The sequence below is a fragment of the Carassius gibelio genome, chromosome A22 (genome assembly GCF_023724105.1).
Source record: "Carassius gibelio isolate Cgi1373 ecotype wild population from Czech Republic chromosome A22, carGib1.2-hapl.c, whole genome shotgun sequence".
NCBI lineage: Eukaryota > Metazoa > Chordata > Actinopteri > Cypriniformes > Cyprinidae > Carassius > Carassius gibelio.
Window position 1 is genome coordinate 9,655,851 of NC_068392.1, and position 27,897 is coordinate 9,683,747.

Sequence of the window (27,897 nt, forward strand, 5' to 3'; positions counted from 1 at the left end):
TTATTTATTTTTTAATATGGCAATGTAATATAATCGTTTTAACACATGATAAATCATGGGGAAATATATTAATTAAAATGGGGAAAATCATTTTGGATGTTGTCAACAGCTGAAAGACGATATGAAAGTTACTTGTAAAGCCTTTTAAAACTTTTCAAAAGAATTTTAATACGTTTTTAACCTGTAAAAACTATAATATAATGTAATAATATATTATAAAGTTTGTACTACTGAAAATACGCATAAAGTTAGGTTTGGAAAACAATACGACGTCTCTCTATTTCCGTTTGCCGGTGTTCTGCTTCCGGTCTGTCTAAAATCTATTTCGACATACGCACTTAAGGTGTCAAGAGTTTAACATGAGCTCCGGTTCGACGTGTGCTGTTTCGGGCTGCTACAACAACTCGAAAAAACTGAAGAGTTTTCAAGAAAACATCTGTGAAGAGCACCAGAGAACCAGGAGTGAATGTCCGTGCCCCGCGCCGTACGCCTTACACTGTATGCCGTCGAAAGAGGACAGCAAACAGGCTTGGCTCGCGGCTTTGAAATTAAAAAATCCTCCGAAGCGAGTTTACGTGTGTTCGTTTCATTTCGTCGATAAAAAGCCCACAGAGCTGCATCCGGACCCTGAGCTCTACCTGGGTCACAACCGCCCTCATCAAGGCAGACGAAAACAACTTCATGAAGCTGACGGACCCGGTATGTTTAAGGAATTCAATCACTTCTACATGACATACGATATAAAACATTATTTATAAGAGCAACGGGTTTAGTTAATGCCTGCTTTGCGTAAACGACGTTCCAACGTGGTTTCTGTTACTTTTCTCAGCGCTGGTCAAGATGGACCAATCAAAGTCGTTTGCGATTGCGATAATGTTTATATATTAAATATTGAATATAATTTCTTTATATTTGTACAGAAGGTTTAAATTTTCACGTAGGAACTTGAAATTGTAATGTATTTAAAAGATTACACTATTTAGTATACACAAGATCACAATAAAGAAAAAAATAAATAAGTTTGAGACTTTCTTGAGCCATAGAGCGCCCCCTGATGGAATATAAAAGTCCCGCAGTTTCGGAATCGACAAATAAAACAAGATAATAACTTTTGGAAATGTATCGAATTAAGTTAATTGGCTAATATTATGTTAGACTGTTCTAAAAAAAATCTTTCTAAGATTCACAATCACTGTAGATTACTTTAAAACTTTTTCCACATCTGTACTCGAAATTTAGCTGTTTAGTAATGTTGGTATAGATATAAAATGTAAATATATATATATAATATAATATAAAATGTGTGTGTGGGAGAGCATTGCGTTTGCAGCGCAAAACGGTTGTGGGTTTGAATCCCAGGGGAACACAAGTGAGGTCAAATGTTCGCCTGAATGCACTGTAAGTCCCTTTGGATAAAAGCATATTCTATATATATATATATATATATATATATATATATATATATATATATATATATATATATATATATATATATATATATATATATATATGTATATATATACATATATATATATATGTATGTGTGTGTGTGTATGTATATATTCATTTTTTCAACTCCTATTTAATCAGGTAAGTCACTTACACTCTAGATTCTTATTTACAATCACAACACTGCGAGAAGAAATGATGGTACAATTAACGTTCAACAGGTATTTTATTATTTAATTATTTAAATAATTGTGAGTAATTAGGCCATTAATCATTATCTTTGCTTTTACAATTTAATAGTCATTAATAATTTTTTGTAGTTTAATATGAAATAAAGTAACATTTTGTCACAATTTTATCCATAAACAAAAATAAGCTTGACATCATTGCCTTTACGTACATTGTACATATGTACATATTGAGGTCTTTAAATGACAGTAGCAACAATAACTGTAGTAACTATTGTATTAAGTCATTGGTCAGATTAAAGCGTTCGGACTAGGAGGATGCTCTTCCTCATGTTGAAGCTGCTCTTGATGTGGGCCAGTGCTCAGTGCGCATGCGCGGCTCGGTGACTCGGGTCCATGTGTAGGCTGCGAGGATCTTTATTTGGCGACCGGAGCGGCAGAGTGAAAGAGAGAGAGGGGATCCCCGGGATAGTTTTACACCAAAAATACTAGGGCAAATAACAACAACTAGACGCGTGGAGGGCCCTCGGAAGACCAATAAGCGTTTCATCTTCTCAGTAAGTTCCCAAAAAGAGAGGTTGAGTGATAACTGGAGGTTTTCAGAGTATTTTGACTTCACATTAGCTTCGCTAGCAACTGGACTGTTGAGTTAACGTACACACAGGATTTACAAACTTCAACCATCCGTTTCATCTAATACATCTGACTGCATCCATCTCACTGTATCGAAACCGATGCAGTACGAGGTTATAATCAACTTTAAAGGAGAAACTTGTCAGTTGTTTTCAGTTTGGGTTAAATAAACTAGTGATTTAGCTCTCCTGCTAATTGGAGTTGATAAGTTAGTCAGCATTAGCTGATGTTAGCCGGGTTAGCTAACTAGTTTTGCTTCCTCAGCACTAAACTCACCGGGCTTTATTTATTTATGAGTTGGTTTGCTGCCACCGAGCTTTATTGAGCTCACACGAGAAGTTAGGAAATGTTGGATTTTATCTTTAGATCATCTGACATATATTGTGTTTTATGATCATTGTGTTGTATTGGGCTAATGCAGAGAAATGTTAACAGTTTTAGGGGTTTGGGTAGTTAAATTGACCCATTTCGTCTTGTATTCTCCTAAATACGAACTGCCCTAAGATGCAAAAAAGTTTTTCCCCATTAAGATTATAAGTTATGAAAAGTGTAACTGGTGGGAAACTACAGTCTTAAAATTGCTCAGTTGGTCAGTAAGACCCAAGAAAGTTAATAACAATAATGCAAAAAAAAAAATAATTATTATTATTATTATTATTACTTTCACTTTCTCATTTCATTTAACAGTAACGTTACATTGAAATGTACACCATTATAATGTGAACCAATCAGTTACTTCATCTGGATTTCCCAACTGGTTTCAGTTTCAGTATGTATGTATGTGTGTATATATATATATATATATATATATATATATATATATATATATATATATATATATATATATATATATTTATACACACACCATATATATGGTATCTCTATTATGACATTACGTTCTTCCTTTTATGGACCTTTGACATGGACATCATTTTTCCGAGAGGGCAAACTGCACATGTGATATTTACACCAGTCACTTAAAAGTGTTCATGTGAAACCAAGACTATCTGAACTTTCTCTTGCAGTGACCATTGTTATTGGACATTTCAGTGTGTCTAAAAGGGTTAAATATTAAGAGTGAGTCAGTTTAATGTGGTCATAGGGTCTATCCCGGTAACAGTTAAAAATCTTGTATGGTTCTCTGTGCTATATTTGTGACTAGTAACATATAAATTGTCAGTACATAGGTTGAGATCAAAGGCAGAGTTCAAAGTTTAGGCTCAATTTCCTGCAGTTGATTTTTCCCTTGTCGTATCTGAATGTGATGTCATAAGTGGCACGAATTACGATACGTACACATTCAAAAGTTTGAAGTCATAAAGTAAAAAGAAAAAGTAATTAAGATTTTTATGTAGCAAGGATGCATTTAATTAATCAAAAGTGACAGTAAAGATCTTGGTAACCCCAATTTGTTTGTTTTTAACATTAGTGTGTAATATTGGGCAAATTGTATAAGTATTTTGTGTTGATTACCCAAGTACTTGCTTAATTGTTTTTTAATCTGTTCCAGTTAATATATATTGATCTTATATTTGAACCCATTGAATGTCCACAAACTGACCTGAGGTTAATTTAGCATCTGTGTTGCTAATGAAATGCAAGTAGTTTAATTAAATTGTGAGTCTTTGGACCTAGTGTAAAATTGTAACTGACCGTCCACTGTTTGTCAGCTTTGATGATGCATATTACATCACAGTCCTGCTGAAATACGTGAGCCGTTTCTCATGGTGGAGCAGAGGTGTAGTTCAAGGTTGGTCTGCATGGGTGTTGTGGCGGCTTTAGATGTTTCGTCTGAAGAATGGTTTGAGTGGCTATTTGTTAATAAATTGGGTGGGATCAACTTGGTGTCACTTGAAACCACCAAGCATAATCATAGTACGTAAAAAAAAAAACTCTTTGCAAATTCTTGGATTTTGGTTCTGTAACCAAAAATGTTTCAATATGTCGTGGCAGTATGTGCCGGGTGTTGCCGAATCCTGGCGTACCATGTTGATTGTCTGTTCGGCAACCAGCTTAGCCACTTGGCACCCCTTAAAGTGAGTCTTAACAGGCATGTCTCTCCGAAATCTCATGCCACGCCAAGGACCAGCTGTGTTCTCCTTGAGAGATTTGTTGAACAGTAATAGTTTTGTATTTAAAAATGAGGAATGAGGGATGCACGTTATGTTTAGTTTAACACACTAGAGCTGATGTGTTTGAGATGGTGGCCGGTGGTGAACAGGAAGAGTTGGAGACTGACACAAGGCAACTGCAATCTAGCAAGATCTTTATACTGTTCGATCTCAACTTCCTGATAATGTCAGATGAGGAAAGTCACAGGAAGAAAAAGAAGGGCACAGTGCCAGTTTTTTTTTTTTTTTTTTGAAAGACGCTTGTTTTGGCTGAAGACCAAACGTACATGCCATTGTATTAGGGTTTGAGCGTTTCGCTTTCAGCTGACTGTCATTATCAGTAAGGTGTGGTTTTGTGTGGGGGTGTCCTGCCAGATAATTAAACATTTATTGGTCATTGCTTTTACTGGTGTGATAAAAACCTAAATACTTATGAAAAAGTAACTAGATCTAAATAAAACAGTATCATTGCGTAGAAATGAAAGTTTTGGAATGGGATAATTTGGGTATGTAATATAATATTTTGTTATTGGGTTAATGTTATTAGGCTTTTTTATTTAATACTGGACGATTAATTATTAATGAGGATAATTTATAATCATTGTCCAAAGCTCAATATCAAAGCTTAATTTTGTTGAATATCTAAAAAGATTTATTTGCTAACAATCTTTATTATTTTAACCTTTGTTATTAGTTTTAATATAATTTACAATATTTAGTCATAATTCGAGGCAATGTTTTTTTTTTTTTTTTTCAAAGGTAAAATAATCCCTATAATCCCAATTTAATACGAAGAGACAAGATGTCTTGTGGCTTAGTTTAGAGTTCAGGGCAGGACTGCCTGTTTGACTGAGCAGTTTGGTCATCTAGAAATTAAGTTACCTTGAAAAGTTTGGTGTAAAAATCCAATTTTAAACATTTTTTGCAACACCCTTAATTTTGGAGACTTAAAAGGGATCATTCACCCAAAAATAGTCAACCTTTACTCACCCTCAAGTTGGTCCAAACCAGTGTGCGTTTCATTCTTCTGTTGAAAATGAACGAAGATATTTTAAAGAAAGTTGGTAACCAAACCGTTGATGTAGCCATTGACTTCAACAGTAAGGAGAAGGAAAAAAAACAATTATAATTTTGGATGAACTATCCCTTTAATATTTAATATTTGTACATATTTGTTTTATTTTTTTTGTTTAGAACAAGGTGTTTTTGTTTTTTCAATTGTGTATAAGTTTAAATATGAAGAACTTCTATATATCTAGATTCCTTCTAGTTTTACCATTGACAAGTTAATTAGCAGTACCTGTGATGCTCATAAATCCTCTGTGGCCATAAAATAAGGTGGTCGATTTAAGTTCTTGAAGTTTCATCTGCAATCATAATAGGAGGAAAATTAATTTGAGTAATAAACTGGATATTTTATACTTCAGACGTGATTTGTCACCAGTGCATTGAATCGTGTAGGAAGGGGGCTTGTGATGAATCAAGAAGCTAATTCTGTGCTTTTCTAGAGTTTCTCCTGCAGAATTTTCCACTGTGTGTCAAAAGCTGGACTTTGCTGACGCGGCAACTCTGGAACTCTCTGTGTGCCGTAGTGACATGAATACACCGTTAAGGTATTCATCCAGGAGCGAAGACTTATGGGTTCTCACACACCTCGGACACATTGGGGCTTATTTGTTTTTCCTATATGTGCATTTTGCTCCAGTATAGAAGAGATGTCTCTAACAATATTGTGGTCCTAGATGCAGTTCCGGTCTGTCCTTCAATGTAAGTCTGTTTGTCTTATTGTCTTACAAATCACTTGGGAAACTAATAGCACACCTCTTCTCAACAAGCTGCGATACTGTACAATGAATGGCACAAATTAGTAAAATAATATGCATTTGCGAAGTTCAGAATCATGTCTGAGGGAATACGCTTCAGTATTTGATTAAAATGCCGTGCAGAACCAGGCCGTTTCCTCCATCAGTTCTTGTAGATCTGGCTCTCAGCCCGACAGACCAGAGAGATTAACTACAGAATCTGGCTCCCATTCAAAAGAAGTGCTTCAATGTAAGTTAAGTCCTCAGCTGATTAGTTAAGTTTGACAACAGGATTATGAAGGTGAACTATGGATTTGTTCATACGTACTGGATTAGTATCCATCGAATACTATAGACCTAAGATTGTCAGTACATCTTATTGCATAGTTAAATAGTCAGGCATGTGATCTTAACAACTTTTCCAAGAAGGTTTAACTGTGTTTTAACAAGCTAATTAAACCACACAATATAATTAGGCTGATTTGCTTTCGTACTATCCCAACCGGGAATGTTTTTTAAATGTTTGCATGAAATCAAAATGAAAAATATTTACATTATCAGCGCACATTCATATTCTTGCATTGAATAATTAATCTGTGCAAGTTAATCCACTGGAAAAATGATGATGATCTTTAATAAAATCTGAAAATTTACCTCCGCTCTGGAATGGCATCCCCTCTCTGATGATGTCAGTTTGACAGTTTGGGTGGAATATCCTTAGCCACTCCCCTAAAAAATAATCAAATAAAACCCTGTCATCTATTTAATATTCAATTTCAGTTGGAAACTTCATGTTGACTTTAAAAAAAAAAAAGGGATTTACTTTTAGCATGCTTATTAAGGGGGCATTTATGTTAGGGATGGGCATTTTCCAAAAATATTGCATTTGAGTATTTAGGCTCCTTTTTATTATTATTATTATTATTATTTAAATATTCTTTTGTACAAATTATGTTTATCAAGAAATAAGTTTTCTTTTTCTTTTTTTTTTTTATCTAGTTTTTGTCACCATTTATGAGCAAAAAAGCAAACAGAAGTATTCAAGCTCAATCAGAGAAAACAGAAAAAAATAAAGCAGACAGTGCCAAATAAAGTTCAGAACATACATACACCTTAGTCGGCCTATGTTTATCCTGTTTCTATATTGTTTCACATGTCAATGTTGAGAAAAACAATCATATCCAAATGCACGGGTGCATGGAACATGGAACAATACATTTATTAATCAGTGTTAATGTTAGTTAATAAAAAGACAATCGTTCAGTGTTTGTTCATGTTTTTGTTGCTGTTACATGACGTAGAGGTGTCTAACTAGGGGAGACGTGGGCTGATGACGTCATCGTTTCAGAAATTAGGGGTGCTCCGATCACGATCGGCCGATCGTTAATGCGCATCTCGTCAGTAAAGCCGGTTTTCTAATCAGCGATTAATTCCATCAGGTGCGTGATTTCACATAGAGCAGCTGTTACTACACAGAGCCGTTGTTAACTGAGAAGATGGGCCAATAAACGCTGAAAATTAACGTGATTTGCGCATCTTCTCTATTAACAACGGCTCTGTGTAGTAACAGCTGCTCTATGTGAAATCGCGAACCTGATGGAATTAACGGCTGATTAGAAAACCGGCTTTACTGACGAGATACGCATAACGATCGGCCGATCGTGATCGGAGCACCCCTATCAGAAATATACGGATTAGCCGTCCAGATGAAAACGCAAAGATGTCATTTTCAAATTTATCCACTCTGGGACCCGGTTTTAAAAAAAAGCGGTTTCACCTGATGAAAACGCCGGATCCGTTTGGACGAAAGCCTATCCAATAAAAAATTTGTGCGTATTCACAGAAACGCGTCTCCGTGTGGACGGGGCCTAAGTAAGATAATTCTGATCAAAGTAATTCCTAACGATGACATTCTGTGATCAAATACAATCAACTTGTTAACATGCTCCACAGAGCCACCCAGTGCATTTAGTTAACTAACTTTTAGTGTGCAGTGTTAGAATTATGGGTTCCCTACGGTGCATTTAAATTAAAAACAGAAAACATTTTGCAAACTTTTGAAAATGTGTTTTAAAGTGAACGTTTTTGAAAACAACATTGTTATTGTGTCCGTGTAAACTGCGAAATGCGAATTTTTTCAAAAAGATGTCATGGGTGTGCATATTATGTTGTGACGGTCGTAAATTTTCTACTGCCACCGGTGGTAGTACACGTGATGTCATTCACTCTATAACATGCATAATACGAAATGTAATAAGTATTACGATAGTTGCAAATTATTTTATTTAGACTAGAAGTCTATGGTAATTCACAGCATTTCTTTTAGATTGGCAGGTTTGAGCGCAGTTATTTCAAAGAGAGCGCATGCAGCTGGATTTGTCGTGTTGTGCCGCATCCAGTGTAGCATCACTGATTATGAGTTTTATAGTATTTTGTCGCACCGCTCGTGTCCGCTAGATAGGGCTGCACGATGTGTCATTTAAGGATCGATATCGCGATGTACGAATCCACGATAGTCACATTGCAGGATGTACGATGTAGGCGGTCATAGTTGATCCGTTATTCATTAACCGTATGGGCCAGCTGCTCCCCGGCCCTTGATGAATGTGATTCGGGGATTAATTGCACAGCTTAACCATCATAAAGTGAAAGTTTATAATTTGCATGTGTTTTTAATTCCTGTCTGTTTAACAGGGTGCATATAAGAACGAGCACGAGAGAGCCCGGGCCACGCGCGTGTGCGCGCACGATCACCTTCACCGTCTTCAAACAACACGATCACTGTCTTGCTCTTTCACCCTCGTGCATATTAATCAAAATCAATTGACACAATGGTGTCGAAAAAAAAAAAAATCCAGTGAAGAAATGTTTTCTGTGTTGTCAAATGTTGTGCGATATCCTAAACTGCAGAGATAATTACACAACGCGTGCTGTACACATCTGATTCGCGAACTAATATTTCCTTTGAACCGATTCAATTTAATGAATGGTTTAAACAACTGACCTGTCCCAACACTGAACTGACGAGACGTCTGAATTGGTGTATAAAAAAAATCTGTAGCACTTTACAATAATGTTCTATTTATAAAACTATTTAACTACATTATTTAACATTTACTATTACTAAACTGCACTTCTACAACATTGTTAATTTCAACATTTAGGCTATAGCCTTCATTGTTGAAATCAAAAGTTGGACAGTATTTGTTAACATAGTTAATGCACTGTGAAGTAACATTACCAAACAATGAACAGCTGTGTTTTTATAAACTTAACATAAACAAAGATTAATAAATATAGTAACAAAAGTATTGTTCGTGATAAGTTCATGTTAGTTAATATGTTAACAATTCAAACCATATCCTAAAGTTACAAACAAATAATTTACTCTAAGTTAATACTCTGATGTTTAAATCATTTAAAATGAGAATGTAAGTTTGCTCACCCCATTTTTGTTTGTAAGAAATTTTTTTATTAGATTTCTACATTTTTACATGACACACCATGTTGTGCCAGTATGTTCAAAAACCATCAGTTTGAATAGCCATCGCAGTCATGCTTCAAAAGACGAAACTTTTTTTTTTTTACGTAATGGTTTTAGCATGCTAATTCAAACATACTGTTTGCTAAAAATATCGAAGCAAAAAAAAAAATAAAATGCAAGTTGACCTCACTAATCAACAAGTCGTATGTGGTGACCTTCCTTACTAATTACTGTAAATTAAACAATTTGGTGCTGCCCCAGTTCTGGTTATTCTTATCTGCCTATTTGACTATATTAACTGATCTGAAGGCCAGTGTAGTATAAGTGTGTGCGTCAGTGTACATTTGCACTCTAGTCTGTTTGAGATCACAGTGGGGGATGGGTAGATGCGTGTGCATTGCTGTGTGTTTGTTTGTGTGTGTGTGTGTGGAGAGGGGATGGCTGCTCGCGACTGTTTTTACAGCACAAGTTATTCTTTGTGCCCACATGAAAAGCAATCTGCTGTACTGTGTCGTATTGTTGCTTGGGGCCACACCAGGTGGATCTTCTGGCAGATACAGGGTTAACGACGTCCATTTTGTTAGGTAACACCCTTGTGGCCTGATCTGTCTGTGGTGTTAAAATGGCAGTGCCTTAACCCTTGAAATGCAGGGCTGGAGCCGGAAGGGGCACCTTTGACTCAACCCTCTTGGCAGCCACTTCGTCATTGTTGGATGACAAGACGTGCTAGTTGTGAGAGATCCAGAGGAGCATCCGTAGCACGTTAGAATCTGCAAACTTACCTGGAACATAGTTTTTCAGTGCTAATCATCTGATTGTTTTCAGAAATGTGTTGGGTGACGCAATCAGGAAGTCCTTCTTAACTGGACAAGTTCAGTCAAAGCAACTCCACTGTCCTTCACAGGAAACACTTAGACAGTAATCCAGTGCAGTTTGACCGCTGTCTTGATTCTTATTGTCACTTGTGCAAAATAATAATAGTTTTTTGCTAACTTGAACTATTGATGTTACTTATACTTGGAGTTATGGGTTTTTCAAAACCTTTACCACAAAGTGTTAAACTTTGAATTATAACTCATCCAACAGAAAATCATAAATATGTGGGTTCTTTTTTACTTGGGCCTGTAAGTAACCACTTTGCAGTATGTTGCGGCCACTCTAGAATCAGAGATTTTAGCCCCGTTCAGACAGTCAGCCCAAATCCGATTTTTATGTAAATCCGATCATATTCAGGTAGTCTGAATGGCAACGAACAACATGAAATCCAATTTTTGCAAATCTCATTCGAGCTACATTCATATGTGGTTTGGAATCCTATTCAAATCGCATTCCTGGAAATCCATGTAAGTCTGACTGGTCAGATCGGATTTAGCATAGCAATTTCATGCCCTTCGCATAAACACGTCAGACGTTTTTGCAGAAAACATGGCAGAAACAAGCTTGTTGTGAAGTGCAAGTGGAATATTACAATATAGTTCTAGTATACGCACCTTTAAGTTTTGAAAGTAGCGGAGATGGCAGCACAGAATAGAGTTGCACATTCCAGCTTCCTGCATTTCTGCAGCTGCCTCACAAGACGAAAAATATAATAATACAGCGCAGCTGCGACAGCAACCTGTTGTCAATGTCATAAGACAACATCTATATTGCAGCCTGTGTTGTTTTTAGCGTAGGCATAACGCAGTGGCATTACTATAGAAACCAATGCACATTTCGTAAAAATGAAAGCGCGCTTATGGACACACAAATTGCATATGAGCAGTTGCAATACACTGTCTGGACAGTCTTTTATTTAAATCAGATTCCATTCAGATATGCACTAAATCGGATTTTGGCTGACAGTCTGAACGAGACAAGGAAAAGCACCAGTTACAGATAATGTTTAAAGAGTAGGTCACTTCCATTTACTCGCCCTCCACTTGTTCCAATTCTGTATGAGTTAGTTTTTTCTTTTGAAAAATGTTGGCGTCTGAACAGTTGATGGGCAACGTTGACTTCCATGGTATATTTTTTTTGGTGCCCTTCAACTGTTCGGATACTAAAAATTTTCATCATCTCTTTTTTTTGTGTGTTCAACAGAAGAAACTCATAGAGCTTTGGAACAATGGAGGGCGAGTAAATGTTGACAGAATTTTCATTCCGGAAGCGAACTATTCCTTTTAAGGGTTGACGACAAATAGATTTGATTGTTTTAAAAAATATATATTTTTTAAAAGCGATAAACCGACTTATTCATTAAATTCAATATGATATTCAATTGAAAGTAATTTTAATAAGGATTCATTGATGCTTTAAAGGATTCAGTAACGTTTTTTCTTGCTCAGTTGTTCAGCAACTTGCTTTGGCAACATTTTCACTGGCCCCCAAACACTAAAATAAAATTTAAATAAAATAAAAAATTGTTTGTGTAATTTTTTTTTTTTACATTTATTATTTTAACACAATTTTATATTTAATACTTATTATATTATATACATTTATATTTACATTTGTGAAGAAAAAAACAATCCTATTTTAAATTTAGAATTTTTATTTATGGTTCATTTCCACATTATATGTTCCAATTTCCAATAATAGCTAAAAATTATTGCTTGGAAACTTCAAGCCATAAATATATAAACCATTTTATTTTGGAAATTTATGGCATACATTGGCAAAACGCTATTGTTTGGTTAAAAATTTATTTTTATTGATGCTAAAATTCATTCTTGCCATTTCAACTAAATCTCATTTGTCGATCTGCTAGATAATTTTGCCTACCGAACAAGTAAAAAAAAAAAAAAAGGCTACAAGCAGAACTTGAAAATTAAATGTTCAAGTTTGCAATCGGTCAAGTGAGCATTCTGTCTGTCCCGGGCCAGCAGGTCACTCTTATTGTTGAGCAGCTGAACGTACCGATCCAGTTTGGGTTGTATTGCCACCATGCTGTGTTGTTGTATAGTTGTAGCAATGCCTCCTATTGTCTTGCTCGGCCTGCGCCCTAAGGGCAGTATTACATCAGACTCTTCTTCTTCAGCAATCCCCGTGAGGATAGTCACCGTACTCCCAGCTCGCCACAACATGGCATGAGCAGACATGTTTTTCACACAGCTGAGACGATCCAATACACCACCACTCTGCTTTTAGCGTTTAACGCATGTAGACATCACTGAGATTTGACTGTTTGAATTGTTAGTAAACAATGTGGTGTAAGTGACATCACAATCTCAATCGGATTAGCACAACCCAAACACTGATCTTTAAATAATGCCTTGGAATAAGTTTGTTGTTATTTAAATATTAATAATCTTGTTTTGCGTCACACTGGACCATTAAGAAACTTCAAAATTGATATGAAACTGCGCAGATGAGTGGGTTAGCAACATTTCTTCATGATATCAAACCCCCATTGTCGAGGCATGAGTGGTGCACAGATCTGATCCCATATGCTTCCCATGACGCTTTGCAAGCCACGTGTCCGCAGCTTTAGCGACAAGCATCCATTTCCTAACCAGAACGAGTGGCTTGTGTGTGACTAAACTGGTTACTCTGTGTGAAAACATGGCAGTCCTATTGTCAATATGGCATTAAGTGGTGATGCAACATTTCTTAGTTGGAGGTCATTTGTAAAACTAAGTATACTTTTAAAAGACTCTTTACTGTCACATGTTTGTTACATTTGTTCATTGGCATTTATATACAGCAAAGACTCCTTCAAGCTAATAATTTTCTGTCTGTTGGACATGTGATTGTGTAATGGCTGACTGCATTTCTAACTGTCAGTATACACTGTCAGGTTTGGTGACCTACTTTCAAAGACCTGGCCAGTCAGTGTTAATTTACATTGAAAATTATATCTGTGAACCCACCAAAAAATAAAAAAATAAACGTTAGAATGGTTAAGCCAACTATTTAGATAACAGATGACAGGGATTTGATTTAAAAGCTAAGCCATTGACCTCCATAGTGGTTTTTTTTTTCTTCCTATTTGGGTGAACTATTTGATTCAGTGTTTGATTTTGGTTCTTCGTACCAAAAGCAGTTACTTCAAAAATCGAATTCAGTATATTGGTAATGACTTGGTGTCATTACCAATAACCTGACACACACACACACACACACACACACACAGAGAAACATTCAGGAGCAAGTAAATGTCTTGTCAATGTGCTCCACTACTTTTATTAATAAAATAGCTTGATGCTGAATCTGTAAATTCAATTTCTCAGCAACGAGAAGCTAGAATCGCTTTTTTTGTCCCCCTCAATGTCTATGCTGGTTACGGGCCTGAACAGCAATCTTCAGTGTCCCATTTTCCTTCAGAAATCATTATATTATGCTGATTTGGTGCTCATGAAACATTTTTTATTGTCATCAATGTTAAAAGCCGTTGTTCCGCTTAATATCTTTATGAAAACCATAATACCTTTTATCAGGAATGTGTAGATCAGAACATTAAAAAGAAACGCATTTATTTGAAACTGAAATCAATTGCAACATTTAATCTGTAACATCACTGGATTAATTTAATAATAAACGGTGATAACAATACATCAGAAAATAAGGGCGACCGTTTTCATACAATGCAAACGTTTTATTTCGGTTGTAGCTGTGTGATAAGCTATTTCAGTCATTTTGAGTAAGTTTCACTCAAGAACACCATGATGTTGTGAGAAAAAATGTCATTTACTTGTGTGGTAGACGTTTTAATACAGGTTTACCCTTTTAATTATCAGATTATTTCATAACTATTCATAAATTGCCTATACAAACAAATGACTGTGGAAATAGTTGTATTTAAAGTTGATACATTAACGGAGTAGTTCACTTCCAGAATGAAAATTTTCATTTACTAACCCTCCACTTGTTCCAAACCTTTTTTTTTTTTTTTTTTCAAAAAACTTTTTTTTTGTCTTTTGAACAGAAAAGAAGATATTTTGAAAGTATTCTATTTATTACATTTCACAAATAGTAAAAAAATAAAATAATAATAATAACAAGCACATTATGAATAGTATTTTCATGTAAAATGTATTCCAATTTTTTTTTTTATTTTTTTTTTTTACAACTTTGGAAAGCTTTGATTTTATGCTACTCTAGAAACTGTGTTTTAGGAAAAGCCTTGGAAATTCATAATTTCCATTTTATATATATATATATATATATATATATATATATATATATATATATATACACATTTTTTTTTTTTAATGACATGTTCGTTTCCACTCTAAAGTGTTTCATTGCCTATACGTTTTGAGTGCAGTCACTAAAAATCCTTATCTGACAATCACAAACAAAAGGGAAAGTAGATCAGACCGTGAATCACATTGATCAAAAGACACTGAAACTTTCTTTTCAGAATCGAGGTTCGCAAATCCTACAATTTGCATAAGCTTGTTTGGATCAGCACGATCTCATTGGCTTCTATTATCTAGTCATTTGGTTTATTGACTACCTTTTATTGCCAAGACCAGTGTGGCGATTATTATTTTGCGAGCAACAAAGAGGCGGACACTTCCTCCTCATCTCTGAAAGACTTGTGTTTTGGAATGCGTGCGGCCCTTCCCCCCACTGGCAAAACTCCTGCGTCTGTGTGGCCGCATTCGCTGCCAGTCAGTCTCTCGAGGGGTTAAAAACCTGCTTCAGTCTCTCTGCTGCGTCCACCGACCGGTTCGAACTGGTTTTCAGGGGGAAATGCTTTATGTGTCCCATGGAATCTTGGGAAGGGTCATGTGGAGCCCCAGTGATGTCATGGCAGATGAGAGCAGGCCTGGGTGTTGAGTCAGCTGTCTTGTTATCAGATGCCTGTTATCATATGTAAGACAGGTAGGTCGGCACGTCTCGTATGTGCCTTGATGTGTCCAAATGATGGATTTGCTTCCTGTAAGTGGCTCTTGGGGTTTGCTTGCATGTTTTAAATTTCACGCCTGGCACTATTCAGGCTTGTTGATTGTCTTTCCTGTTTGCTTTGCTTCTATGGACTTTTATGAAACGCCAGTCTGTCTTGTACAGGTGCAATCATCATATACCTAGTTCTCAACCAAGTGGGTCGTGACCCAAAAAAGGGGCACAGATCTGTTCTGAAAGGATTAACAGGTAAACAATGCCAAATGCGAGTAATTGTTTCGAGTTTTATAAGGGATTGGGAATCTCGTTGACGTAAAGGCCGCATGCTCTACAGTATATTGGTGCAAATTTATGTTTAGACCGATTGCATGGTTTGCCCTCATCTTCAGAAACTATAAAGAGATGTACACAACAAGAAAGAAAGTAAGATCTAGGCTACTTTAAATATTTGCTCAACAAGATAAACATGAATTCTGGCATCTAATAGTTTGAGTCAGATTGATATTACTGGCATCAGATGATCCAGATGTTCAAGTCCTATGTGAACGTGACCTAAAACAAACCTAATCAGGATCTATATACTTTGTATAACTTCTATTGAAATTCCATGTTTTTTGTATCCGTCTTTGCTTGGATTAGTATCAAGACATTTCACTTAATATAATAGGTTAATATGCATGATTCAGTTATGTTGTTTTACAGGTGAGAAGATGTCGGAAGACGCAGTGCGTCAGACACGTAGTCAGAAGCGGGCGCTGGAGCGAGATGCCCCTGCTCCGGAGGCCGACTTGAAGAGGGTTAAGCTGGAGAGAGGAGAGCTGGGAGCTGTAGATGGATTGAAAACCAAAAGCGAGCAGGCCAACAAGGTGGCTAACATCCTGCGGGCCGGGGAGGTGAAGGCCACCATCAAGGTGGAGGTGCAGACCAGCGACGAGCCCGTGGACATGAGCACATCTAAGAGGTAGGTCACAAGCCGAACTTGCCGTTTTGCTTTTATGTTTGTGTGAGGACACTTAACCTCGCGCTGCTCTGCTGAGACTTTGTGCTAGTAGCTCTGAATATAAAGCATCTGCTAAATGCAAAGTCAACAAGGTATCAAGTAGATGCAAAGGAGAAGAACCTGGGCTCACTGTGGTGCTTTTGCTTTGCGGGTTTTAAAAATTAAGGTCTCATTTAATTACCATGTGTATGATTTTTACTCTAGTTTAACTTAAATTCAATGATTTTGATTAACAGCGCTAAAAAATAAAATATGATGTATAAAATCAGTTGGTTAGTTTTTATCGCAGTGCGACAAACCAAAAAATTTTTTTTTTAAAAATGGCGATTTTACGCGTCGGTGTAAACACTCACATTAGCACCCTTTATTTAGTCATGAGGCATTAAACATTGGTGATATTCGCCCCAAAGTGTTTTTTTTTTTTAAGAAGATTTTCCATGTACCTGATATATATCCAAAATGATTGATACTGAATCTAATCTAATTGAAATTGTAATCGAATCGAATCAATTTAATGGATAATCGACTCGATAATCGATAAAATTTGTGTCAAAACCCAGCCCTACGAGTATACATGGAAAATAACGTTAATGTTAAATTATACTGTACTATAAATTTAGTTGATATTATCATGATTACAAATGGACCTTTTTGCTTTATTTTTCAATTTCTATCCATTCTTCACAATTGCCTCAATAATAGGTTTTACATACTTTTTAATACAACTTCCCATGGCATTTGTATTTGGGTTGCTCAGGCCTGATCTGTACTTAGTTGTTTATAGTCAGGTTTCTGTGTAGTTGCTGGGTGTTCTGGGTTGTCACTAGGTGGTTGCTAGTCGAATGATTCTTTTAATTTGATGGTTCTTTTAAATTGATCTTGAAATACTAAGTGTTCCAGATGGTGGTTATCTAACATGATCCTTAGTCTCCAAATGTTTGTTTGAATGTTTAACTTATTGCATGAACAAACTGAAGGTGATTCCTGTTTGTTTGTGAATGCATGCTTAATGTACAAGACCAACAGAAGTGGTGATGAACCAGAGTGGAGCTCATGATAAAGAACAAAGGAGGTGGCCTGATGCCATGCGGGATGGGGGAGGGGCAGAAAGTTGAGTTGAAAGATGTCACACTCCACAAACACGACCATCGTTCGCTTAACTTTCTCCAAAGGCCAAACTCAGATATGTGCTGGCTCAGCATGTCTGTCTCCCCTCAGGTGGCACTCTGTCCTGCTTAAAAAAAAAAAAGGAGAAAGAAGTCCAAAGCATTTTCTGTCGCACCTGAACCCTGCCTGACTTTGCAAAAGGAGGCCTATGTCACAAACTGGTTTGAGCCGGCCGTTGCCATGGTTTCCACATTGGCAGGAACAGTTAAAGAAAAGGGAGGGTGTGAGTCATGTGACCAGAGGGAAATTCTTGCATCATGTGATCTTGTTGGTGCTGGTTAATACGCAGGAAATGATATGAAGTCAATTCTGGTTGTGCACGTCATGGGAGCCTGCATTTAGCTGTTAGTGATTCCTGTAAACTTGGGCGTATTGTGTGTTGACGGATGCTTTTAATTGGTCGGTTTGCTTTTAAAGGAAACTCAAGTGTTGTCCAGGGATGAGTGTTGTTTCTTTCTTCCCATTTACTTGAATGGGCCGTGCTTTCAGAGCACTCATCTCATCTGCTGATCATGCTTGTTGCCGTACTTGTTAGGGAATGAGTGATACTGTGAGTTTGTTTGTGTGTACTGTTCATTTATGACGCAATCAGAATTATGCTTTTAGTTTAGTGGGTGAAAGCTTCAATCATATCTAGTGACCAGAATGACTTGGAGACAAGGGAATAAACTTTTTAGACTCAGAAAACCCTAGCAATGCCCTAACAACAATCTAGAACAACCTCACGGCAATGCAAAAAGGCCTTATTTTGAGCACCCTAGCATCGTGTCAGTAAGCAAAAATATGAGTGTTTGATTTTTTTTGAGTGATGTTACTTCTGGAGATAATCTGAAATTGCCACTAACTAACAACTAGTTTGACCAACAAGCAGGTAACAAAGGGTGATCAGTCTTACTTTTCACATTCAAGTTAGACCAGTTATGACCAGCCTTGAAGGAAATAAATGAGATGGCTAACATTTTAAGACCCAGATTGTCTTGTAGACATGGAAATAAACTCTTTTAGACTTAGCCAAGAGTACATCCAGTCAAAAAAACCCTAACAAGACATCGTAGCAACCAAACTTCAATGCATTAACAACTGTTTTGAGCCCCTTAACATCATGTCAGAGAGCAAACACGGGACTTTGTAACTTTTTGTCTGATGTTTCTTCTTGTGACAATAAACAGAAGCTGAATTACCATTTCTAACTTATTAAAGAAGTTCAGCTATATCTATGAACCAGAGTGACTTGGGAAAAAAATCTTTAGACTTGGACCATATTTATCCACTCAGAAAATCATAGAAACCAACTAGTAATGCCCTTACAACAACTTAGAACAACACAACAATGTCATGTCAGCGGGCAAACACCCGAGTGTGCATCTTTTTGTGTGCTACTACTTCTCAAGGCAATCTGAACTATAATTATAACTAGACGGGATAAAAAGCACAAAATATATTTTGGTATGAATGAACTTTATCCATATCTAGTAACCAAAATGAAAATGTAATAAACTCTAGACCAGTAGGCATGCACTCAAACACCATAGCAAAACATTTACAACCATGTTGTTGTGTCAGTGAGCGAACACAACTTGCATCGCCATTTAGCTGCTATAGTTGCTCCCAAGAAGCTAATTTCACTATTGACAAGTGTGTTTTTGCAATATTGCATGCATGACCCTTAGCCTATAAGATCACTAGATTTCCCAGTGGACCCACCAGCGGTCAGAGTAGAAGCATTAAAGAGGGTTTCTTTGTTGATATGCGAGCAACCCCATCTGCAGTGAAAGTTGAGGATGGAGGACACACAATAACCTGGCCAATAGCCGTCCCATCCCCCTCCTCAGCCATCCCTCAGGAAGGGTACAGCACTACAGTCCATTAGAGATCCAACGTGATGCCGCTCTCATGTGTCTGTTGCTGATTTGCATTTGCAGCGGCTTGTGGATCTAATCTGACCGTAAAAATGTGGCGTTTTCATGTTCTGAGACCTTCTGACACTACTTGTGGCGCTTCCTTGAAGAGCAGCTCCTTGAAGTGTTTGATTACAAAATATGCAAACAGAGGTCTTAGGACGTCCTCTAGTGGGCAGTGCAGAATTAGGAGAGGAGCAATAGGCTATTAGGATACTGTATAAACTATAAACGGCATGATGCTTTTTAAATATTAGTTTGCTATGTAAGTGTATATACTACTGCAAATGTTGAACCGTACAAACCATTTCGATCAGTAGTACAATACGTTGGGTCATTTTTAAATCAGCCTGTTGTGTCCAGTAGGTGTCTTGGAGAATTCAATCCAAATAAAATAATGAATAAAGAAAAAATTATGATGATGTTAATAAACAATATAAAAACAATTTATGATTATCATTAAAAAATGTATTAGAATTATTATAAAAACATGAAACCTTTTAGTATGAACCAAAATTATACAAAAATACAAATAATAAAGGGAAAAAATATTAAATAGTAACAACAACAATAACAATAATAATAATAATAAATATATTTATGCTTATAAAATAGGTTTTTCATTTTTGATAGTGTTGTGTAAAAAAAAATCAGAAGTAAAAAAAAAAACTTAAATCAGAATATAGATTAATTATTACGCAAGTTGTATTTTATTTTATTTTTTTGCAGTTTTTGTGTGAAACCCCTTGGTAATATGTTCAAATAATAAGTTGAGATTGTTAACATTTAAAGTACCCAGTGCACTGTGATTTATGTACTTATTTTAGCAGATTATCTACCTAGTTTGTCATCTGGGTATTTCACTTATACAGAACAATTCCCATACTGTACATACTATATACTGCGAAAGTAATACGAGTAATATGCATTTAAAGAAACTGTGTATCTTAAAGTGTGACACAATCAATGTTTTCAGCCTTTTCTCAGGTTTTCTTTGATCTGTCTCTCTCAGTGACATAAAGAAAGAGCGACCTCCGACTCCAGATAATGTCATTGTTCTGTCGGACAATGAGCCTTCTAGTCCTTGTATGAATGGGGTCAGCCACAGTTTTAAGAAGACGGATACTGAGATGCTGATGGTAATGTGACTTCTCAAGACGTTTATTTATAGATCATTTGCACTTGATGTATAGTATGTTACGTTCATCAAATGTCCCGTTCACATGCTAACGTGACTCTTCTTGTCCATGTCACGTGCAGAAAAGCAGCCCGGCTGAACGGGAGCGCATCATCAAACAGCTGCAGGAAGAACTGCGTCTACAGGAGGTCAAACTCGTCCTGCTGAAGAAACTCCGACAGAGTCAGACCCAAAAAGATGTTGTGCAAAAGGTAAAAAAAGTAACGGTTGGGTTGTTGGATGCAACAAAGAGCTTGAGGTTCAAACTGACCTGGTGTTGACCCCTTCTGTTTTGCAGTCGAACAATTCTGTGGCAGCTCCGCCACCTCTCGTCAGGGGCAGCATCTCCGCTAAAGGACCCCTACAGGTCAGTGTTAATGTGTCCGACTACACGAAACGTTTCAAACGGTAGGACACTACAGTGACACGAACTCACTATAGTGCATGTGCATTTAAATCAGCATGTGTCCAGTACTATATCATTATTAGAGATAATATACACAATACGGTTAGAATAAAAATGATGCTAATAATAGTAAACAAAAATGAATGCTAAAATTTTTATTGTTGTTATATAGACCGACAGATAAATAGATAACAAGCAAAATTTGATTTTTAATAATGAAATTGTTTAGCATTAAGATTTATAAATGCTCTTGAAGTTCAGTACTGTTCATGCTTAGTTCATGTTAACTAAAGTAGTAAACTGATGTTAACTAATGAACTTATAATAGTGTTACCTAATAATATTAATATTCAATGTCAGTGCTGTCCAGGGTATTGCATGCTCCTGCAAGGGTCTCGATGTATTTAAATCGTAATTGCTCTTTGCAATCCAACTTTTAAAAACACATGTTGTTTTCAGATCTCCAACCGAATCTCAGGGACAGTCATTCCTCCTCCCCTGGTTCGAGGTGGAACGCAGGTCTCCAAGCACGGCTCCCATAATACCGTAGTCATGCCACCTTTAGTCAGAGGCTCACAGGTATGTACTGTTAGAGCTTGATTACACCTAAAAACATTTTGAGTTTGAAATGAATCTTTTTCTCACTTACCTTTGTGTGGTATAGCCCATCACCGTGACCCCGCAGCAGATTGCGACCCTACGGCAGCAGCAACACTCGGGTTCTGGTCCTCCTCCTCTGCTGCTGGGCACGCGCACCTCCGTACCCACCGTACAGGTGCAGGGCCAGAGGATCATTCAGCAGGGCCTGATCCGTGTGGCCAATGCAAACGTCCTGGTCTCACAGGTCATTTACTTGATATATATCATGTTATTATGTATAAAAAAATGATTACATTAATATAAGTAGATGCAGGAAATTATTTTATTATTTAGTATTTAGAATGCTCAATGTTTAAAAATAATATTATAGCAGTTAGTAAATTATATTTTTAAACATAAATACTTTATTTTATATAGGTGTATTAACAGATTATTTTTTGTAGGACCTGCCACTAGAGGGCGCACTATTAAAATAATAACAGTGGCGTGGTTTGACGCTGAGGAGGAGCGTTTTGGATATTTTACTGCAAATATCTTACAAATTGTACCTTTAAAGCTACTATAACTTATTGTTTAATGTTATAAGTAAACAAATGCGTATTAAAATGTTTAGTTTTATACATTATCGTAATTTTTTTACATTTTGTTAAAAATTATATTTATATTATTAAAAACGATTAACTACTATAGGTCATACTTTTTTATTTTAAGGTCTAATTCTCACTATTAATTAACGATTAACTATGACTTTTGCCTCAATTAACTCCTAATTTGCTGCTAATTATTAGTTTATAAGGTAGTTGTTAAGTTTAGGATATTGAGTAGGATTATAGATGTCATGCATTTTTATGTTCTTTATGAGCACTAATAAACAGCCAATACGTTTATAATAGGCAACTAGTTATTAGTGAGAATTGGACCCTATACTAAAGTGTTACCCTACTATATAAGGTTTTTATTACATTTTTGCTATTTTAGTATTAAAATAGTATTAATTTGTTAGTTATACAGTTTATAATATTATAACATTTTTAGTATGACCTTTTCTTATAATACTGTGTAAGGTGTGAATTGGACGATCTTAATTAAATTGTCAACCCTGTTACCATCATAAGTATCAATTATAAAAATTCAGTTGTATTTGACTCCTCAAAACCCATCAAATGACAAACTCTTCTCTTTTTATCACTATTTGTCAACCCCATTACCATCATGATCATATAAACTATATTAACCAAACTATAATATTGTAAACATGTAGCATTATAGGCATAGACATTTATAATATTTTTATCATATTCTTATTAACTTATTATATATGAATTTATATTGTATAGGTGTAGTATTTTTATATGTAGATGTATAAATTGTTTTATTGTACATTATATAATATTTTTATTGTAATTAAAATTACCATTGTAAGCATATAAACATATACAAGTAAGTTTGCAGAGTAAGCAATGAATGAAGGGTTTTATGAAATAAAAAAATGCTTGTAATATGAAAGATATATTGCATATGATCAAATTTGACTGCGTTTATAAACTGGTATATAGAAGCGGTTATGAACTTGCATCATGTTTTCCCATGTCCAGGCCTCCTCAACCAGTTTGAAGAGCTCTCAGTCCGGTCTGGGGAGCAGCACCTCTATCAACGCCAACGAGTCTCCTGCCAGCCGGCAGGCCGCCGCCAAGCTTGCGTTACGGAAACAGCTGGAGAAAACCCTCCTTGAGATTCCACCACCTAAACCTCCAACACCGGAGCTCAATTTCCTGCCCTCAGCAGCTAATAATGAGTTCATCTACCTGGTTGGGTTGGAAATGGTGGTCCAGAACCTGCTAGATACTCTTGCTAAAAGTAGGTACACCCGATCCTATTAGGGCATATTTACCAAATATAACACTTCACCATGCTAACGTCACTTGCTTTCTTTCCAGGTAAGCAGCCACAGACAGAGTCTGCATCCACCCCGGCACCCAAGGAGCCCTTCACTTGCTCCCAGTGCCAGACGGACTTCACCTCTCGCTGGAGGCAGGAGAAGAGCAGTGGCTCTGTCCTGTGTGAGCAGTGCATGAGCTCCAACCAGAAGAAGGCCCTGAAGGCTGAGCACACCAGCCGCCTGAAGGCAGCCTTCGTCAAAGCCCTGCAGCAAGAGCAAGAGATCGAGCAGCGCATCCTGCAGCAGGCCGCCTCGCCCGTCTCCAAGACCACCACCACCTCATCTTCTTCCTCCTCATCCTCGCCGGTGATTAAATCTGATCACGTGCTGGTGTCACCGCAGTACAAGCAGGTGAGCACGTCGCTGTCCCAGCAGACCAACAGGGGGGCGTCAATCGGTCGATACCACACCACCACCATCAAGCAGGTAATAAACACTGCTATCTAAGCTGGTATGTGTCCCATATAAGGTGTTTTCTGATTTAAGTATGTTTTTCTCCTCAGACTCCAGGCCAGCTGTCCCGCAGTGTACAGCAGGCGCTGAGTGCAGGCGCACGCGGGGTGAGCCACAGCTTCTCCACGTCCTCCCAGCTCCAGAATGCCGTCACAGCTGCCTCGCTGGTCAGCAGGACAGGTAAGCACGCCATGAGAGCAGGGGAAAAGGGCAGCGGCAACCCAACCACCAATACCTGGAGGAAACAGAACAGCGGCACTGCAGGTAGATGATGCCTACTTAAAAAGCCCCTTCCTGTCTCCTTTTTTCATGTACCCTTTTTTATATATATTGAGCTGATTGACTTGCAGAGGGCAAATCTGCAAAAAAGTGCTCCTGTTACATGTGTAACACATTTTTCTAAACATCAACAAAAATCTCATTTATTTATAAAAGTTAGTTGAGACCGCGTTTGATTTGTTCCAGCTTGGGTTTCCCAGTTTTCCAGAAAAAGTATGGGGGGAGAAAAATCAACTGTTTGTTAAAATGCAACTGTTAATTATTGAAAGTTCTATACCTTTTAACAATATTAATATATTATTAGGTGTGTAAGAATTGGATAATCTTAAATTACCAACCCTGTTACTATTATAACTATTGATTATAAAAATGATGTACCATCATGGACAAGTAAACTAAATACAACAAACTACATGCAATACAACTGCAACTAACTAAATACAAATACTGTCTTTTTTAATACTTCTAACTATCATACATTAGGTGTTTCAGAAGTTTCGGTCTTAAATTGTTAACCCTGTTACCATCATTGATTATTACAATTTGGTACCATTTAATTAATTAAAAACCATCATATCATCCTTTCCACTGTTCTTGAACAAATTAAAACCTCTCTTCTTTTTATCACAAATTTTCAACCCTGTTACCAATCATAACGATCACTAATTAAAGTTCTATACAATTAATCAGAGTGAATTGATCAAAAACTCTTATGACGTCATCTTTTCAACTCTACATGGGCAAGACTCTGCTTTTAATCAGTTCATCTTAAATTGATTATTAGATAATTATTAGATGTGTAAGAAGCGGACAATCCTAAACGGTCCACCCTGTTGCCATTATAACCATTAGTTATCTAAATTTGTAAATGTATTTCTACTTTTCAAGGATAAGTAAATATTTATTTCCTGGTAATTAATCTTGTGTTATTTAGGCATGTCAGAAGCAGAAAATGTTACATTTCTCATCCCTGTTATCACAATTTTGTCGTAGTAAACAACTATTATTTAAATGGGTATGTGTAAAAAAAAAAAAAAAAATTGTCATCATTAATAAAAAAAAAAAAAAAAAAACCTTTTAGTGTCATGACCGTTGCAAAAAAGATAGTTAATTGCTATCAACCCTGAAATGCAGGTCATTAAAACTCTTCAGATGTTCTTTTGTTCAGACAAATCTTATAGAAATTTACATAGTCATCCCTTCAAAATCATGAATAACCCCTACATATTCTCCCCCAACAGGTGTCACCATGGCTTATGTCAACCCCAGTCTATCTGTGCACAGGACGACGTCTCCGGTGGACCGTCAGCGAGAGTACCTCTTGGACATGATCCCTTCCCGCTCCATTTCCCAAACGGCAAACACATGGAAATAGTGCCCTAAATAAAATAAAAAAATCCTGAAAATGTCTCAATTATAATCCTGTTTTTTTGGACATGGGGTCGGTTATCCGTATCAGACAACCAGCCATTAAGCAATAATAAAAATTAAAAATTATATATTTTCTTTCTCATTTGTTCCAAGACCCTTAAGGTAAGACCCCACAAGCCAACAGGTGTCCTAAAGGAGAACTGTACCGGGATCAGCGTTCAAGGAGACGCAAGGACCTTTTCTACAGGCCTTTGTCTCGATCTACTGAATCCCTCCATTACCCGACAAGCTTTAGTGATCTAATACACGTCACCCACAACTCCCAATTCTCTGCCCTCCAGGTGGAGTAATTGCTCCATTATGTGAAACTAAAGCCTCTGTTAAACGTTCTTAGAGCCTCATGGACACTTTTTCCACAGAAAGTGGAGAACACGGGGATAAAGAGTTCCTGCGTGACCCCAGGGATTGTTTAATGACCTTTTTGTGGACCATCTACATGCTATGAGACCACTTCAGCTGCGTTTTCCGATCCACCGCGTCTCTTGAACAGATATGGGGAGTGTATGTTTGTGTATTTGATGTCATTGCATTGCTTTTGTTTAGTTTTTTAGCTTCACTGTTGAATCACTCTTCTCTTTCCAAATGGCCTTTTTTATAAAGGCTACAAGTTTAAAGAATTGTTATGCTGTTGAGGTGGTTATACATCTGCTGGTGTAGTGTTTATTTTTAAATACTTTGGGTTGTTTCTTTTTTTTTTTTTTTTTGTAAGCTTATAAAAGACATTAATTGTGTATCAGGGATGGTTACAGAGATGGACGTAACTAACAAAAAGCAGCAGCCGTAACAGGACTACTTCTAGACTTTCATGTTTGAGCGATGTCTTTATCAGAGGAGCCTGACGGTAGCTTTTTTTCTTTTCTTTTCTTTTTTTACAGGAACAATTGATATATTATGTTGAGCTTTTAAGTTACCATTGTGATGTGCTCCCCGTTAGGCTTTCTTCTAACAGCATCTAGGTAATATTTGGATGTTGTGTTATTTATAAATGTCACTTTAGATGAAGGATATCCTTCCCAAATAGTTTCAAAGCCTTTTGAATTTAAGATTGGACTGTATTTTATTTTATTTTATTATTTTTTTGGTCTAAGGTCTAATGCACAGTTCATTCATGTCTTGTCTACCATTTTAGATCCTGTTGGAAGTCGTGCCATTTAAGTCATGGCCTGATCTTTCCTTAAAGGAAATGTTTGGGTTGAAAGAATTATTGCTTATTGAATGTAGCACACAATCTTAGCTAAATGAAATTGAGTCATACCTGTTAGGTGGTGGTCATGTTATCTTTACCATCTCTTATTTTCCTTTCATTTGATTTGATTTGTTAGCAGTAAGCTCGCTATTTTAGCTAAACAGTTATGTATGTTATATACAACAGCTTGGGTCCTAAGTCATCGCAGTCCAGTGAACATGTGGAGTCAGTTCGGCTTCAGTCGATTTGTTTTTCCTTTTCTTGAGATGATCTGTTCAGTGATCTTGAATGCCTGTGGAGTGTTTGGGACACGGAGACCCCTGTTTCTGGATGCTGTTCTGATTACTGCCTGCTGCTGACAACTAACACCATTCCTTTTCCCCTTGGGATGCTGCCGTAGCATCTTTTATGAATTGTAAAAAACAAAACCACAACAAAAAAACTTTTTTTTTCAACTGTTTCTGCTCTCAGTTAATAATTATAATAAAAACTAATTTTAACCGGTTTGGTCTGTTGTGTGAGTGTATTTTAAGTGTGAATGGGGTCATGATTCAAACTGAAATCTAATTGAATGGATTAAATCAACTTTCGAGTGTGTGATGGAGTGTGAGATTGCCTTTCGTCAGGGTGGACAACATGTTCAGTTGATATTAATGAAAATAAGGATGCGAGGGATAAAAAGTAAATTGAGGAATAAAATAAAATGTGCATTATTCTCACGTTGCACCAATCCTAACTGCAGTTATTTTTAAGTAGAAGGCACAATTTTTCTATTCATTTTTTATATTATTGCTGCTGTAGCCACACAAATTCATAATGCTATAGAGGATTTTATATAAATGGGTTTAGAACAACAAGAGTGCAT

At 36.6% G+C, this 27,897-nt stretch overlaps 2 protein-coding genes across 3 annotated transcripts in view; one reads left to right on the forward strand and one right to left on the reverse strand.

Moving 5' to 3' along the window:
• Positions 1-15,331, reverse strand: part of LOC127943135 (protein strawberry notch homolog 2) — a 296,904-nt gene extending 281,573 nt beyond the window's left edge. Inside the window, exon 1 of the mRNA XM_052539331.1 lies at positions 15,328-15,331. The gene's annotated coding sequence lies outside the window, so the exon portion shown is untranslated. The remainder of the gene's footprint in view (positions 1-15,327) is intronic.
• On the forward strand, positions 294-27,536 carry LOC127943137 (transcriptional repressor p66-alpha). Of its 2 annotated transcripts, none has more exons than XM_052539335.1 (11): positions 294-699; positions 16,199-16,457; positions 20,574-20,700; positions 20,822-20,950; positions 21,037-21,105; positions 21,604-21,723; positions 21,809-21,988; positions 23,340-23,601; positions 23,682-24,109; positions 24,187-24,400; positions 25,657-27,536. In XM_052539335.1, the coding sequence occupies exons 1-11, from the start codon at positions 360-362 to the stop codon at positions 25,788-25,790; spliced, it is 2,262 nt and encodes a 753-aa protein (XP_052395295.1). In that variant the 5' UTR covers positions 294-359; the 3' UTR covers positions 25,791-27,536. The 2 variants fall into 2 exon arrangements, with proteins under 2 accessions (XP_052395295.1, XP_052395296.1); XM_052539336.1 differs by lacking the exon at positions 294-699 and adding an exon at positions 2,022-2,194.
• Positions 27,537-27,897: the final 361 nt, after the last annotated feature.

Coding starts and splice junctions, on each gene's coding strand:
- LOC127943137 (XM_052539335.1), top strand. CDS start 360: ATGAGCTCCGGTTCGACGTGTGCTGTTTCGGGCTGCTACAACAACTCG. Junction 20,701..20,821: donor CGGATACTGAGATGCTGATG/GTAATGTGACTT, acceptor TGTCACGTGCAG/AAAAGCAGCCCGGCTGAACG. Junction 21,724..21,808: donor CTTTAGTCAGAGGCTCACAG/GTATGTACTGTT, acceptor TGTGTGGTATAG/CCCATCACCGTGACCCCGCA.